The sequence below is a fragment of the Sander vitreus genome, chromosome 15 (assembly GCF_031162955.1).
Source record: "Sander vitreus isolate 19-12246 chromosome 15, sanVit1, whole genome shotgun sequence".
NCBI lineage: Eukaryota > Metazoa > Chordata > Actinopteri > Perciformes > Percidae > Sander > Sander vitreus.
Genome location: NC_135869.1, coordinates 25,525,971 through 25,544,399, shown reverse-complemented (window position 1 = coordinate 25,544,399; position 18,429 = coordinate 25,525,971). Strand labels below are relative to the sequence as shown.

General features: G+C 40.7%; 1 protein-coding gene across 2 annotated transcripts; it reads right to left on the bottom strand.

Moving 5' to 3' along the window:
* Window positions 1–1,014: 1,014 nt before the first annotated feature.
* LOC144530832 (transmembrane protein 184B-like) lies at window positions 1,015–17,657 on the bottom strand. 2 transcript variants are annotated; one of them, XM_078270600.1, is made up of 11 exons: window positions 17,332–17,657; window positions 17,156–17,229; window positions 14,634–14,867; window positions 8,207–8,372; window positions 5,404–5,494; window positions 5,183–5,258; window positions 4,669–4,760; window positions 3,380–3,549; window positions 2,741–2,935; window positions 1,887–1,913; window positions 1,015–1,284 (listed from the first exon to the last, which is right to left on the bottom strand). In XM_078270600.1, exons 3-11 carry the CDS (start codon window positions 14,865–14,867, stop codon window positions 1,055–1,057), a joined length of 1,281 nt encoding a protein of 426 aa, XP_078126726.1. In that variant the 5' UTR covers window positions 17,156–17,229; window positions 17,332–17,657; the 3' UTR covers window positions 1,015–1,054. The 2 variants fall into 2 exon arrangements, with proteins under 2 accessions (XP_078126726.1, XP_078126727.1); XM_078270601.1 differs by lacking the exon at window positions 1,887–1,913 and having other exon boundaries at window positions 17,156–17,657.
* Window positions 17,658–18,429: the final 772 nt, after the last annotated feature.

Below are 18,429 nucleotides of genomic sequence, written 5' to 3'. Positions count from 1 at the left end.
TCTGTGCTACGTGTCATGCCCTTAATTATGGGATTACAATCCACAGCACATCACAGCTGGGCCGGCTCTGCAGGGAAGTGTTTCTTCTTCAGTAATCTGTAATCTGTGTGGGTTTCACCCTTCCGCCCGTCTCCCTGCCACACACTAAAATCTCTCCGACAGCTGTTACCTCAGTGCTACACAAACAATAGCACTGCGCGAGGAGCCCAACAGCGTCATACGAACCCACAACAAAATGAAAACACTGAATATGTAGAACATTTCTGGAATAACAATTGTCCAACAAACTACTCTTTAAATTTAAAACCTTCAAGGTCATACATTAAAATAAAAGAAAAATGTGATTAAATTGTTATATATTAAAATAAAGCCTGGCAATTCAAAGGCTCCTTAGTTTTGCTTGACTATAAATCAATTCTAAATCTTAAGACAGTGTGTCTCATTGACTGGAGCACGGGGTACTCCTCTATTTGGCAATGTTTCGGTAAGAGGCAAAACTGGCAGAGGGCTGATGAGGAGTTTGGATTCAGAAGCAATATAATAACTGAAAGATGAAGTGTTTTAGATTGAGATGGCACTTATTTGCTCTAGCATACACCTTATATCTGTCATTCATTTGTTTCAGCTTAAGGACGCTATATGCAGGCACGGTTATTTGGACCCGTGTGATATGGTAGTTGTGTCATTAATGGCCTCTATGACATCAACACAAATGACAACATGAGCAGTTAATAAACCTGATAATGTCTAAACATCGTGACTTCTCTTCTCCCTGACTAAATATGACAACAACCTTTCCATCCTCTGTTCCTACTGTACCAATTATTACCTTTCCTTGTAAAAACACTCAATCCCTTCCCACAGTCTGTCAACCACAGCTCCATAAGTCTGACATGACACTTTTCATTCTAAATGTTAAAAAAAATAAAAATAAAAAAAAAGGGAAACCAAATCTGATCTTCCATGTTAAGGTAACAACAAAAGATGTGATTTGTCTCACAAAAGGTGATAAAATCAATGGACTACGGGCGTAAAGCGAGCGTGTGTTTGAGTCTCAGAACTCGTCGTCAGAGCTGAGCAGCAGGGTCTTTTCGTTGTCCCCGCGGGTGCTGATGTTACTGTGGCTACGGGAGAGGGGTGGCCCCCCACTTCGCTCCAGTGTGGACTGCTGGGTGTACTGCTGATACGCTGGGGAGAAGTTATGGATGGCATCCTGGACCATGTCCCCTGGATTCATGGTCTCCTTCAGGCTGCTGGAGATGCTCTTCATTGGGGCACAGCGACCTAAAGGTAAGGCAGAGAGGTCGCAATATTAATAAAGAGACCCAGAACAGGATGGACAGGGAGGGAGGTATCAAAGTGAAATATGAGTCAGAAAATCCATAAACTTATGTTTCTTTCTAACTGAATTTAAAAAAAATATAAATTATTTTGCAGGATGGAATAAATAATAAGTTTCCTGAATGGCATAGACATGCAGATTATATATACATATATATAATAACGCAACAGTGGGTAGTATGATATTACTGGAGGTCAAGATGAGTGCACATTTTAACATTTAAAGAAGGTGATGATGTAACATCTGTTTACATTACTAATTTACATTACTTCAGATCTTAGCACCTCATTTTTTTCTCAACACAAATGTTTTTCAGCTGGGAGGGGGAAGGAACATCAGACAAACTAAACTGTGACAAGCAAAATGTTCAAAGCCTGAATTCACTGACTTAAAATGAACAAAGAAACTAAACAAGAAAGCTGTCGACCCCCGATTTTAAAAGTGTAAACCGAAAAGGACATTTAACAATAATCAAACTCAAAAAGGCAAACAAAAAGTACTTTCATTGGGACAAACAGAGAAACACAGTTAACATCAGACCTACCGTACTGTCCATAGATAGGAAATGAGCCTTTCAGTGCAGCGCGTTGAAGAAGAGAGAAAAAGGAAAAGGGGGAGGAAAAAGAGAGACAAGGAACACAAGAAAGTCAAGATGAAAATGAAGGAAAAGCAGAAGAGAGACTCAAAATATATAGAGTGTTAAAGAAAGGATTCAAAGTAAAAAAAGGTTGGGACACAAAGAGAAAGGTCAGATCAGTTCTGTTAGACGGCAGAAATCAGTCTGTATGGAGAACCATTCACATTCAGAGCAGACAGATTACACTACACACTATAACATACACATTACCTACATGTTTTGCTTTAGTTTTTTTAAATCTCAAACTAGCAACTGCACGTTTCAGGGAAAAATATGAATCATGTTTTTTAGCTTAGAATTGATATCACGATTCTCTGCCACGATGTACATGCTCTATCTGAACTCCTTGAACATGTCTTTACATAATTAAAACATGTCAATCAACATGCTGCGGCTACAGCTTCAGTCTCTAGAGAAATGGAGTTTGTCAATTGCCAGTTTAAGTACAGTATCAAAAACAGAATGATTTCTTAGCACACTCTTTAACTGCTTGCCTTTCATGTCTTCAGCTGTCCTATCAAAATAAAGGTCAAAAATGCCCAAAAAATAAATCTTTAATTATTTTATTTTTTTTTAATTAAAAAAAAAAAGAAGAAAAAAAAAGTGGTCATTTCAAAATTAAATCGCAAACGGGTGAATCGAGATCGCGATTTTATAATGATTTATTGTGCAGGCCTACCTCAAACCCATCAGAATTACACTAGCCTCACACACACACACACACACACACACACACACACACACACACTCTCTTCCCTCACCATATGAGTCCAGCCTTTTATCCATGTAGACCTTGTACGTAAAGGCGTGGCGCAAAGCGACAGCAGCAAAGAACATCTCAATGCAGACGATGAAGTTTTGGTAACCAGCGGCAACTGTTCCCTCGCCCACAGAGAAGTCGGCCGAGGTGATCTGAGGGATGGCTCCACACTTCTCCAGGATGGCCAGCAGCATCCCTGAATCGTAGAGAACAGGCACAAAAAAAAAAAAGTGTGTGTGCATTCTTAATCTGTGCGTGAGACTGGACCCCCAGAAATGTAACAACCACCTATTAGAACAAGAAAACAGTTGGAAAATTAACAGACCAGGTGAAGCTGGTGTGAACTGAGAGATGAGGTTACAGGACAACCTCTTGTCAGCAGTAAAACCAAAAACCATCCAGAAGAAAACTAAATAATTCACGAATGAAACAAAGCTCTCCTTTAATTACAGTATGTAATCTTGTTGCACCCTCTTGAATATTTGCAGTTACAGGTTTCGATTTTCTTTTGCCGACCTTTAGAAAATTCACTTAACAGGTACGCAATATTTAAATAAAAACGTACCTACAGGCTGCCGAACAAAATAATGCGCACATACTGTATACATGTGTTAACAAGTTCAGAAGGCGGTCTTCTTACCTTGCCAGAAGGAGAGAAAGATGACTGATTTGACCATGAAGAACTTGAGCACGGGGTTGTATGGGACAAGCAGTTCACGTGTGGCGAAGTAGAAGAGGAAGAGAGCGTAGAGCGACAGACTGACGGAGATGTTGTAGATAATGGTCACATACAGGTAGCCACTAGCAACGCTGGAGGAGAGAGACGGGAAAAAAGAACGTGCTTTAGCGATGACATACAAGGCAAATGTCTAAGTGAGGAAACAAAGAAGAGGTCACACTGATTTACAAATCAACTTGAACCTACACAAGGCAAGTTTGTTAAGACAATTTTCATCTGGGCAAATAACTGTAGCTCTTCCTTGTGAAGAACAATGATTTTTACATAAATATGCAGCTTTAGGTTCATAAAAAGATGGTTTGGACAGTAGAGCAGTACTCTTTTTTTTTTTTAATTTTTATTTTTTTTTTTACAGGCCCTCATTAGGGATTTGAGAGTAATAACCTAAGAAATGCACAGTAGAGATAACCAGAGATTTGATTTTATCTCTTTTAAAAATGATAACTCATTACAGATGTGAATTTTTCTTTTTTTCGCCCAGCATGTTTCCTTGGCTTAGGGTGGCACCTAAATCATGGTTGCAGCTGTCCCGGTGGTTCTACTCCGCACCCTGCTATGCCCTGTTATACCCTGCTATGCTCTGCTGTACCCTGCTACATCCTGCTACGTCCTGCTATGCCCTGCTGGACCCTGCTACATTCTGCTACGCCCTGCTATGCTCTGCTGTACCCTGCTACGTCCTGTAACACCCTGCAGTGCCATGAACTACTACAACTACTATTTCTGGTCATTCTTCCATTATCTTTATTGTGACTATTATTGCCACTGTTCATCACACCCCCAACCGGCACCGTCAGACACCGCCTACCAAGAGCCTGGGTCTGTCCCAGGTTTCTCCCTAAAAGGAGTTTTTCCTCACCACTGTTGCACTAAATGCTTGCTCTTGGGCAAATTACTGGAATTGTTGGGTCTTTGTAAACTATAGAGTGTGGTCTAGACCTACTCTATCTGTAAAGTGTCTTGAGATAACTCTTGTTATGATTTGATACTATAAATAAATTGAACTGAATTATCTGGATTCAACCAATGCTGCTCAGCCATTATGGTCTGAAAAGACTTTGAGCTGAATCTGCTCCGTGTCTGCAGTGGTGTGACACAAACCACAGCAAGTCAGAACACAAGAAGTCCCTGCTCAGGGAGATGGCTATGCTGTGAATGGCAATCTGCTCCAAGTTGTTGCTGAAACGTACTTAAAGTCTCCATCTTTGTATTTCCCGAAGGCCTGAAGAATGACAGTGATCATTGCCATCAGAGGTTTCACCACACAGAACTGGAGAGTTGCCTGAAGAAGCAAGAGTGAGAGAGACAGTGAGAGGACAACAAGCAAACATGGTAGGAACAAAAGAGAAGGCCAGTAAAATGCAGCAATGCTGCACCAGATTGTTTCACTCATAAGTCATATTGTCTTTTTATTAAAATAGCTAATCTGAGTATAAAGCTTCTGACCAGACATTTTCAATGCCAATCACATTAAGGAAATATTTCTGATATTAACATTAAATCAATGACTCAGTGTCACTAGTACAGCTGATCCTACTGAGAATTAACATACACACTTGTGTATTTGAGAATCTAACAGACACCTTCAGTAAAGCAAAAACAATAAAACATGTAACACTGGACAGTTCATCTATCCATAAAGCACAACATTTGAGTAATATTAAACAATATACATTATATGAGCCAAGAGAGGGTGATTGGTACCTGTTTGCAAAACCTGAGGAAGCCAATGGAGTATGTCTTGCCCCACAGACAACAGGTGCCATACATACAGCTTGACCTAAAGTGGAGTGCAGGTTTATACGAGTCAAAATGGTTGGGAAAGTAGGCAGGCTATTTTTTTTACATGAAATTACTGTAAAGTATTTATACCAGCAAGAAAGAATGGAATCCAAAAAGGGAAGATCTGAACAAACGAGACTTACTCGATCGGTTTCCCTCTGATCTCGGCCATGATGGCGCTCTCTCCTCCCAGATACTCGTAACACAGACTCAGGAAGTTGTAGATGACAAAGGCTGAAGAAAGAAAGAAAAACATCACTGTAATTGAGCATGGACCCCCGAACTAACTGCATTTATACTAAAGTTCTTACAAAAATATCATCTTGACGTTGCTGCTGTGGGTTTGGAGACACTAAATATTATTGGCAACCTCCAAAAACATACCGTCTGATGCATGATAGTTATAGCAGCAGTCGGTTAGTTTTATACAGTGTTGTCAACACTTATAATTACATAATTATGTTTTGCTGATTTTGTTTCGGAACTGCTGAGCTCGCCATTTCAAAGCAGAAAGGTGAGTCAACCCCCCCCATCAGCAGCTTAGAAATGATTGGGTAGTGGCTGGTTGGATCAGTTGGTGGAGCAGGTTAACATACAGAGGCTTGCAAAAGTATTCATACCCCTTGAACTTTTCCACATTTTCTCACATTACAACCACAAACGTAAATGTATTTTATTGGGATTTGATGTGATAGACCAACACAAAGTGGCGCATAATTGTGAAATGGAAGGAAAATGATACATGGTTTTCAAATTTTTTCACAAATAAACTGAAAAGTGTGGCGTGCAAAAAGTATTCAGCCCCCTTTACTCTGATACCCCTAAATAAAATCCAGTGCAACCAAGTGCCTTCAGAAGTCACCTAACTAGTAAACAGAGTCCACCTGTGTGTAATCTAATCTCAGTATAAAGACAGCTGTTCAGTGAAGGCCTCAGAGGTTTGTTAGAGTCAACATTATTGAACAAACAGCATACATATATCATAGCATCACAACATCATAGTTCAATGACTCTGTACGCAATTGGATAGTCCTTCAACCAATCAGACCAACGATCCAGGTGATGTAGCAGCGACATCAACGGGTTGCTGCGCTTCGGTGGCCGTCATGTTGAATGTAAACAAGAAGCTGCTTGGTCGCTTCTCTATCGTCATCGTGTTAAACCCGCCAATAGCGCGCCAGGTGGATAAGCCAGTTTGTGATTGGTCCCCGCAAAATTGTAACGGAAGCAGGATAGATAAATAGGTTTCCAGCCTGAGCTGCAGGGCGAAATCAAATCGCCAGCAGATCAGGCTGGGTTTACTCAGTCTAGCAAACACTAATCATTTATTAAATATTTTGTTGAGAAGTAACATCAAATTTAATTAAACCTGACTGGACTGCATACTGATCGTAGTAGTTGGTGTCCCTGAGAGAGTGGAATGTTTTTTCATCTGCTGCCCCAGGTGTTCTCAGGCTAATTTAAGGGTAACCCACAGATACCAGCTTCCCACTGCCTCTGCTCTCGTTACTGTTTAAAGTGGCTGAGTTTAACAGCAAGTCTGTGGTTGTATCAACCCCTGCCAGAACACAGTCAGCACAGCGCTGCCTTTGTTAATGTTGCATAACAGGTCACACATAAAATATTTTTTTCACTCTAAAATGCACTTTCACTGCTATTTAGCTTGAACGGGGCTGGCAGATGAAAATAACATGAACATGCATTTTAAGAGCATAAATATCCATCCATCCATGTGTTACTAACAAGAGCATCAACACATATGCATGTCTTAGTCATTAATCTAGATCCTTTATTGTGGAGACAACGCTCACCATTTCATTACTGTACCTTAATAAAGCTAGTTGTCTGTCACTTCTATCATATCTAATAGCATAAACAGTAACCTCTCCTATCACACACTATTTATTCATTCTGTAATATGGACAGAGACATATACAGCATGAGTATATATGAGTATAACAATGTGTTTATTTGACCTGCAGTCGACGGCACTGTGTCTATATGAACAGCAGCAGTCTGTTTCTACATTAACCAACACATTACCCTTACCATGCCATCTCTCACCCATTGTACACGCACTGCAAGACACGACAGAGTACAGCAGACTGACCAAACCGTTAGCTTCCACTGCTCACAGCAGCCTTGCACATAACATGGTGTTATTGATTTTGTTTTGTTTTAATTAATCTGCCAAGTATGTCTATAAAAATGTCATGTAAAACAGTGATGAATGCCCATTACAAGTGAATCCTGAATCCAAGTCAAAGACTTTTTCAGTTCAAGCAAATCCTCACAATGAAGACACTTGAACCAGCTGATGTTTGGCATCTTTGCCTTCCTGTAGATCAACTAATAGTTCCAGCACTACGAGCAGGTCCAGGCGATTATCCTAACAAAGCTCAATGGTGACAATGGACTAATACTGCCATCAGCAAACTGCCATCAGAATAACTATAGTAGGCTATGTTACATCATTGCTTGCTTTATTTTTAATTATTCTCAAAATACTGTGAGAAATTCCTGTGACAGTAGAGGCCTTCTAAGATATAGAATAAGCTTACAATTTATCCGCTCACGAGTGAGATGCCATTTAAAAGTCTTCTCAAGGATGTGCTCACAGGTTTTCATACAGTTGCTAGGAAACAGCTTTCCCCCTCCCCTGCAATCCCAAGAGGCCATGGAGACATGAGGACAAAGATGGCAACCTTTGTAAATGAAGACACTACAAAGGCCATCTGCCACTGGGGTATCACGACACATAAATTCTCACACTCTTATTTCTACTGGGAGTCAAAGGACACATCAGAACACAAAACTCTCGCTCCCCTCCGCTGTGGTGAATATTCTGCCATTTGCATGCCAAGTATGGCAGTACATAATCCAGCCTGCAGCAGAAAATGCTCGTCGTGTACCAGCTCATTGAACTGCGTTCCTCATTCCACTCACCTTCGTAGCAGTCTCGGACTGTGTCAAAGTACACGTAATACTCCTCATTGGTGAAGAAGAGAAGGCTGAGCCAGGAGTCGAAGGCATAGATGGGGACTATGAAGAGGATCCTAACTATGTGCCTCTGTTCATTTGGAGAGCTGTAGTAACGCAGATGCATGTAGATCTAAAAAGAACAGAGAAAGCAAAGGTCAGAAGTCTAACGCCATACTTATACAATGCTCCCATGAAAGACCCCATTATGTAACCAGGAATTTTCAATGAGTAAAATATATACTTATGTGCTTTGGGTAGTGAATAGCAAATATCTACTCAATGTTAATTTTTTTATGATTCTGTCACAGATGTGGTGCACAAACGAGTCACTCCCAGAGCCTGAAACTGAGACACTTCTGACATCTGATATCACACCAGTGGTGTAGTCTAATGTGTTGTAGTGGGTATACTGTACTGTGTGTGTGTGTGTGTGTGTGTGTGTGTGTGTGTGTGTGTATATATATGCCTTATTTATATGGGCCATAATCTGCCTTTGGGGAAGGGGGGGGCATATCATAGTTGGGGAGTCTGGGTGTCCTCCCCCAGGGAAGTTTTTTAAGACATTTTTAGGCCTTTATTGACAGGACAGCTGAATAAATGAAAGGGGAGAGAGAGGGGGAATGACATGCAGCAAAGGGAGTCGAACCCGGGCCCGCTGCGTCGAGGAGTAAACCTCTATATACATATGGGCGCCTGCTCTGCCAACTGAGCTATCCGGGCGCCCCTAAGGAAGTTTTGAGTGTCAGCAACTTCATTTTCTGCATTTGGATACGCTTTAATGCACCAACTTACGGTGGAAATACCTTTATTTAGCCTATGCGCAGAAAAAGACACACACAGAAGACAATTCAAAATATATCAAAATGATAATGGAAAGTATGTTGTTGCGTGTCCATTGGGCATTTTTAAGTGGGTATATGGAAATCCTGGAGCTTTCTTAGTGGGTATACTGCATATACCTCCGTATCACGTAGACTAAACCACTGTATCACACGCTGTCCCAGTTGGTAATAATTATATGTTCATATGTGTGGATGGTGACTGAATGCAACATGTTCTTTAGGAGTAAGAGCATTCTTTTGGATCAGCACTACAAAAACAGCAGGTTTGAACGTTTAACTTGTCTACAACATCAGCCTTCCATAAGTTGTTAAGGGAGCAGCTGGAGCACCTTTTCTTGATGGCGTCATATTGAATCATCTGGCTTTGCAATAGAGCTGCTCATGCTAGAAATACTGCATAAGCTAAAAGTGAAATTAAATCAAAAGGAGGGAGTGAAAGACAAAAATACTCACTGGAACACATAGGCATGCTCATGAGAACATCTGTATTTACACAAACGCACACATAAAACATGCAGTTGATATAATGTATATGGGTTATACCAGTAAAGGAGTTTCAACCTTAGGGCTGTCAAAATAACGCGTTAATTTCAATTAATTAATCTGAGAAAAAATAACGCATAAAAAAAAAAAAATTAACGCAGATTAATCCATTGCATATTGACGTTTGCATACAGACGGAAATCTGGTGCCACTGATATGTCTGCGCTTCTCTCTGCTGCTCTGAAACAGACGTTACAGGAAACACAAACCCCGCTGCACATGACGCTAGTTAACACAATACTCAACAGCAGCTAACGTTAGCCTACCGCTAGCTAATAGCTGGATTAAACACGGTTAAAATGCTGACAGCTAACGCTAAACGGTGTAAAGTGTGACTGTGTTTTACTGTAGAGGATTCAACACCGGGATGTAACAATCTGCAGCTGCCGTCGGAGAAACAACACAGACGGTGCGTTCATTGAAACCGGTAAACCACAGCCTCGTGGTGCATTTGAAGTTATTGTAAATGTCCTTTTCCTATCTGGTGGTTGTTTTTGTCGCTCAACAGCAATTTACTAGTGAAATAAGTTATTGTTATACATTATTATTAAATCATTTAATGTTGACCATATGGCCTTAGCAATAAACAAGCCGTTCTTTGATGTCACCAACTGTTGTTTAGTATCCTTTTTTTTCCCTTTTCTTTTTTTACTTTCTTAAAAAGTATCGGTTCAGGCACCGTTAATTATGTATGTGATTAATTTCGATTAATTAATCACAGAGTGTAATTAATTAGATTACGTTTTTATAATCGATTGACAGCCCTATTCAACCTATTTATTTAGTTGCAGATCACAAGCTGTGATGCAGTACATTGGATTGTTTTGAATTGCTTTTGTCTGTTGATGAATGATGAATGAACTGTTTGGCAGGATGCAGAACATACTGTACATATTTACAATTGTGTGAAATGTGCAAAAAATGTCCCAAAAATTAGGTCTTGTAAATACAAAACAGTTCTTTTTTTTTTTTTTTTAAACAGCAACACATATTTGTCACATTAAAAACAAGATGGGAAAAGATACTGTAAGGGGAATATTTATCAGCTTCCTCCTTGTGAAACCACAACTAATAACTGTATAGATAAAGTAGTTTACCTGAAAGTAATTGCTACCTCATAAAACCTGCATGTGTGTTCTCATCAGGCTCTAGTCTGTCCGTACAGGTCAGAGTACAGCCAGTATACATTTGTCTAAGTCGGACATTGGAGCACTGTGTGGTGTGTGCATGCACTGACACGCTTTGGGTAGTTTGACACTGGGCTTTCATCACTCCTATTGAGAGCAGTAGACGGCAGGAAGAACAGGGTGGGCCTTTGTCAGAGCACCTCTGTCTGCTCCATCCGGCTCCTCTCCGCTTACACAATGTCCCACCTATCACCTTTCCTGGTCTGCAAACAGACACACACCTTTGGTAAAATAACAAACAGTGGGTGACAATACACCAAGCGAGACAGTGCACTCCGCTCACAGGGCTTGTTGCTAGGAGACCCTCCTCCGCACACACACACACACACACACACACACACACACACACACACACCCATCCCCTGCCCTTTCATGTCGAAGTCGAGCTAGAACCACCAGAGCCAGAGTGAAATAGGGCTCTTCTTTAAGCCTGTATGTAAAGAACAATGGAGGACAAATCATTAATCTAAGCCGAGGTAGAGCAGATCTTACTTAAATAAAAGGGAAGCTTACTAAATTCTTCACTGTAACATGAAGGCTGATGAACTGACACAAACAGGGCAAACGGCATGTATGCACTATACTGCACTTATCTGCACCACTAACACTAAACATTCTCCAGAGATTTTCCTCACATCATCCACACTATAGTCTATATCGACAATGTTTTCCGGGATTGTTCTGGTGCCGCCGGAAATTCCGCCCGACGTCCCTCGTGTTCAGCGAGATGTCCGTCACCTTCCGCTTTCTTTGTGTTGGCATTCTAAACTTTCTGAGGACTATGGTTAACTGCTCCTCAGATCTCTGCAGGGTAAATCCAGACAGCTAGCTAGACTACCTGTCCAATCTGAGTTTTCTGTTGCCCGACTAAAACTACTTCTGAACGTACACGTTCCACCAAAACAAGTTCCTTCCCGAGGCTATTTTGCAGAGGCGCCGTCATTGAGTCCGGCGCTTAGCACCGCCAAAGACGATTGTGATTGTTTTAAAGAAATGCCAATAAACCAGAGCACGTTTTTCTCCCATCCCAATGCTGCATGGACTAGCCAGACCCTCCACCCCAATTCTGTGGAGTAAGGTCTGGCAATGCGAGACTATCCACACTATAGTTGATATTTTGTAAAGCTAATGAGGATCCTTCTACAGGCTACAGACAAGCAGCAGTTAGGGCAGCAAACATTGAGGTTTTGCCATACTTTCCCTATGGCTAGGCTACCTGAGGCATTTGGCACATGTTGGGTGGGTTTCAGGGGGCATTATCAACCTCAGTCAATCAAACCTGGCAGGTGGGGGCTCTCTGGCGGTCTTGGGGTTGGGGCGCTGACCATGAATTGCAACACCTCTGCTTCACCTCTGACCAGGGACATGTGTTGCATTTCCTTCCTTATCTTTCGCTCCCCTCATTTCCTTCCTTATCTTTCGCTCCCCTCATTTCCTGTCATATCTCTAATGTTGGCTATCAAATAGAGGCATACAATGCCCCTCCCCAAAACACTAGGCACCTAGTTAGAGAGGCAGTCTTTATATCATAGGTTTCAAATACTTAATGCATAAGAGGTGCTTCTTACTCTGATGGTAAACTTCCCTAAAAACAATATAGGCATCCCAGCTTTTATCATTCATAACAATTTTGTCTCATTCTATTCACACAAACACTAAATGTGTTTTAAGTAGGGCTGTCAAACCATTACATTTTCTTAATCACAATTAATCGTTGAATTTCTATAGTTAATCGCATGTTTTAGCACATGATTAAATTTCTATTATTTGCATTTCAGAACTGTTTTTAAGTACATATTAACAATGGAAAGCCATTCTTACCAGTGGATCTTGATTGGGAATCAAATGAATGCAAAGAAAGTGACTTTATTTTAAGATTTGTATTTGTTTATTATATATTTATTACATTTGAATCTAGAGTCAATATTAGGGTTGGGTATTGTTTGGTTTGGATACCGGTGCTAAAGTGCCTGAACCGATACTTTTTAAGAAAGTTTAAAAAAAAGAAGGGTACTAAACAGTTGCCGACATTAAAGAACGGCTTGTTTATTGCTAAGGCCATATCGTCAAAATTAAATGATTTAATAATAATGTAATCACTATAACAATAACTTATTTCACTAGTAAATAGCTGTTGAATGACAAAAACCACCAGATGGGAAAAGGGCATTCAACAACAACAACTTTGAATGCACCACGGGGGTGTAAATTACCAGTTTCATTGAACGCACCGTCTGTGTTTTTCCGACAACAGCAGCTGCAGATTGTTACATCCAGCTACTAGCTATAGCGGTAGGCTAACGTTAGCTGCTGTCGAGTATAGTGTTAACTAGCGCCACGTGCAGCGATGTTTCTGTTGCCTATAACGTCTGTTTCAGAGCATCAGAGAGAAGCGCAGACATATCAGTGGCACCAGAATGAGGCGCCGAAATCGGCGTTACTATTCCTGCAGCAGCAGGATGTGTTACGAGGAAGTGCGGCAAAATAGTATCCCGTTAGGCACGACGCAAAGCCGAGTGAAGTGAAAATAAATTAATAAATGGCGGCATGCGATTAAAACAAATTAACGCATTATGTTCGGCCCTTAATCGCGTTAATGCTGACAGCTCTAGTTTTAAGCATAAATATTAGGAAATGTCACGATTCGATTCAAAAACGATTCTCAGTATGTAAATATAGCTACTTTTCCCATGTGATTGCAGTAGACAATTTAAAAGAAAAGAAACAACAAATTAAATGTAGTTTGATATAACTTTATATGTCTAAACGTTTAAACCTTTGCAACTAAAAACTGCAAAGTGCCAAGCTTTGGCCAGCTTTCAAATACATTTAATTCAAGTATAAAATAAAACTGTTAAATAAAAAGAGCTTTTGGTTCAGAGTTGGGTGGGAGTTTAGGGCATTGAAAGAGAGTGCGTTGGTTGACTGGCATGTTAGGTACTTTAGGTTGTTGTTGGTCCACGTCTTTAATGTTAATCTCTGGGTGATGGCCATGGGAGTTCTCCAGTTTGTGGTGTTTCCAAAATACTTAACTTTCGCTTTTCAAAGCCTGCATATAGCATGATTCCTATCAAGTTCCGTCTTCCCCTCGAGGTTATAAAAGCCGAAATGTGCCAAAACTCTCGCCTTCAATGAGGATGGAGCAGGTTGAATAATTCTTTCTGCGAGGTTTGCCATTGTTTGCTCCGACTAAACTACTTCCGCTGCACTCGTTCTTTTTCTGATTATGACAAGAGTGCCCAGGCGTCAGTGTGAATTTGACGCAGCGCCATCTATGGGAATGGCGAGCTAAACTCATTTCAGGACAATAGTATACACGCCATTAATAAAACAAAAAAAATATATATATTTTTGGAATTCTATGAATCGATTTTGAATCGGTAGAGCTTGAATCGCGCTACAAATGTGAATCGATTTTTTTGCACACCCCTAATAAATATCCTAGTGTTAAGCCAATGTACAACACATAGTGTGGACCAGCTACATGGAAAATCTGTCTTCCCCAGGATGTGAACTTTGAGTGCCTGCATGTCTTTAGTGTGTGAACGTGCATCTATAGAGCCTTAGATCAACAGGGGCTCATGGAAAAATGGTCCTGGGTGCGAGTGTCTACTGTTGCTCTTACTGAAAAGGAGCTATTTGTATGGCTGTGTTCAGATAATAGTACAGTGTAAAAAATACCTTCCAATAGGTACACATATAGTTGTTGGACAAAATAAATTAGTTGTGGAGACAGAGCCTGAAACCTTGTTTAAGTTTAGTTTGAACCCCTTTGACCGATAGATCATCTGTAACCTCCAAATGTCATGCTCTCCTTACCTGGTGACATGTGATCAGAAGCGCTGTCCAAACAAAGAACCCTGAAATAGTTTGGGCAGTGGAGGTCATGAGGAAAATTGGCTCTTCTGGTGTGACCACTGGGGCTTCTGGGACCCAGGAGGAGTTGGACTGTTGTGGGGCCACCGTGGCTGGGGGCCCCGGGGCGAAGCCGACAGGAGAGTCATTCCCCAACCTCTCTGACAGGGCGATGTCTCGCCGCCAAAGTTGACCCATCTGTATGAAGAAAAGGTGTGTATGAGACTTAATCAAAGATGATGCACTAGACATTTTAAATAAGTAGCAGTCTATGGACAACAACAAGCAGCTGCATGTTCCATATTATAAAGCTGAACGAATCACTGTAATGTGCAAATGCATTTCAACAGGCCTGCACAGTCTAAGAACTAAATCTCAAGCCAACATCCTCTTGCAGAGCAAAGTAGGACATTGCAAAAGAGATTGTGTGGAAAGACCAATGAAGCGAGATCAAAATGTGACAAGGCATAAGGTAGGTGGGTGAGGAGAGCATGATCAAAATGTGTAGAAACCACACACACACCAACACATGAGGGAAGGGGGGGGGAACCATCAAACACAGCAATTCAGCGTGACAGCAACGAGCTGGGGGCTGCTGACCCAATTTCTCCCCATCTTTTCTCCTGTGCTTTGCTGTGGAAAGACGAAATATAGTGTAGCTACAAATAACACTAAAACAAACATACAGTATTTCTTCAGAGTAATGAAACCCCGTCCCACAAATCAGCACCAAAGTTAAGGCTCAAGAGACGGAGGTCGCACGTGCTGCAATAAGATAGATTCTTGACATAAAACGGATTTAAAAACGATAATATAGGAATGTAGGAATGTAATGTAACCTCATCTAAATGTATACTCTAAATTGTTCCGTTATCTGTTCTACTCCACAAATCTGTGTTTTATAAAAAAGGGAGCCATTATATCACCAGAGTTTCAGCTGGGAAAGTCTGAGAACTTTTTTTCCCCCAGTGTTGAGTGGCTTAAAGTCATATCTGTGTTCCTCAACATTGGTTGTCGAAAGACTAAGCCAACTGTGCAGCATTGCAGAGTCCAAAACCTTTATTGGGTTTTTACTACACTCAACCCCAATTGTTTTTTTTAAATCCCATAATTACACGCTGATTGAACAATGAAAACAAGACTGGCCAAACTGGAGCTTGCAACATCAAAAGCATCCAGAAAGATGTTCCATGTGCCACCACCCCCACCAACGTGATCTAATCATTGCAGATCCCTCAGCACTGTCATCTCTCCAACTACGCCAGTGTCTTGGTGTGGATTCCAGGAAGGCGATAATCTAATCATTCACAATGAAAACTATTTTCACAATGACTTTCAAGCCCCACTGGGCACTAGCTAAATATAGGTTCGCGCTCAGTGTGGTTATGGATGACTCATGCTGCTTGCCAAAGCCTCAATCAGCTAGAAACACATCAGCGTGTCACTGCCACACACGCCAGAATATCTTCAACTACTTGGGCAAAGAAACTTCAACAACACAACTTTCTGCATAATAAATGGACTGTTTTGTGAAGGAAATACCAGAAAGACACAGCCAGATTATGAATTTGCTGGTATAATTGGTGTTATTAAGAACTTGGCATCATACCAGTCTTCGTCATTTGTTATTGTATCTTATTTATTACAAAGCAATTAGTTAGTCAAACTTCTCGCACAATGATTTCTGATATAACACAGTTCCTGTTTCTTTTTCCATAAAAACAATGTTTTAATGTGATCAACATCAAGTAGAGTATTTCCCAGCTTTGTCCAAACAGATATAATGTACTATATGCGGTTATTGGGGAAGGACTTACCATTTATCATGGCTTCTTTTTGCAATAGTGCCTAGCCTGATGGATAAGAGTAGCAGTCTGACATGGATTCTACTCGTTTATTTACCAACCATGGTATGATGCATAGAAATCAGTCAAAACAAGTTGTCTACACGTCATCTGATAAAAATGAATATAGGGTCAGGTGTGTTCATTGCGTACAAGCAACGCCGATGATCACGAGCACCAGCTCGCACCTTCAACAACAAAGCCCAGTGCTTCGCAGTGGGCCACAGACAACATAGAGAGGCAACTCATCAATCCTGCTGACTGCACCCGTGGGCAGCTTTCAAAACGTGTATTGTACTTTGACCTCAATCGAATCAGCCGTCTATGTGACAGGCCATCATACGTCCTAAGGCTAGGAGAGCTGCCTGAAACATACTGTAAAGCATCCGGCTATTAAGGCTGTGTTCAAGCAGAGGCACTGAAGACCGCAGAGCTACTTTACAGTGACCACAGTTCATGCTGCATTTTAGAGAAAGGGTGACATCATATTTAATGAAAATCCAGAGGCGACAATATTTACCTGATCACCAGTGATTGATTATTACATTTAAACGAGTCCACGAGTTAAGAAAAGCACGCTAAACTAAAAAAAAAAGCAATAGCTGTTAAGTGCTCAGGACTCCATCCTGCTGGTTTACTTACCTCCTCTGCAGTTGTTTGATCTGCGCTGGTTTGAATCAAAGCATCACTTAGCTCATCTCAAATCGATTGCAAACCTTTTTGGAGTACAAAAAGTTAATTGACCAAGAGATAATATTCAGACGACAGCCAGCCACTTATCTTATAACTGCATCACTGTTTGAACCCCAGAAACTTGCCTCTTTTTATAAAGCTGGCAGTGTCGGCAGCTGAGCATCAACTACGCCGAGCGATGCTAGCTAATGTTAGCTAGCCTTCCTAGCCTGGCGCTAGCTTGCTGTTGCTTCTCCCCGTTAAGTCAAAACAAAGCAAAGAAATATTAACACGCTTTTAAGAAGCACACTCAATTACAATTTCGAAATGCATATAAAAAAAAAAACTGGTTTTATCTCCTCATTTTCCATCCGAAACTGGTGAACTAGAAACCGTTATTTCATCCACATCACCAGTTCACTGTATCAACAGCAGCTGCCTACAGCCTAGCTACCACCGAAAACTCTGCTGTTGGCGCATGCGTAGTCACGATCTCTATTTTTCCGGGTCTCTTCCATTGACCATGACGTAACTGTACATAGACGTTGTTGTGTCCTAAAATCCCAAAACACACACAACCTAAGAGTTTCCAGGCAGCAGTAAGCAAAAGCTGAAAAAGAAAGGTCAGTTGTGAGCAACATTATTCATTTTTATTACTTCATAAAATATACACAAATACTGTTGTAAATAAAGTGTGTTAAAGAACTGTACAATATATCAGTACACAATACATAAAGTTAAATCCCCATCACCTCAACCTCTTCTATACCATTCCCAACAGTTACAATGCTACTGGGTCATGGTGGCCTGTACAAAGGTAATTACACACACAATTTACACATCCCTGCATTTGCATCAGTAATGTTTTCCTTTGAATGACATCAAAGTTGCTGGAGGTTAAAATCCAAAAAGGTGACAAACTATTAGCATATCATTTTTGCAGAAGGAATATTAAAAGCCCTATGTATTATATGAGGTGGACAACCTTTGAAGCACAAGAACAGAAGAAGAAAAGGGACAGGCAAAAAATAACCTGAACAGACAAGCTAATTCTAATAAGTTACAGGAAGATGAAATGAAAACAAAAATAAGAATAAAAGGACAGAAAGTTATTTCAGACATATAAAAAATAGGTTAGCATAAATAGCAGAGGGGATAAAAACAATCCACAAACAGACAAAATGACAATTGTATTTTAAGCAGGGATTCCCTGTATCTCTCACTCACACACACACACACACACA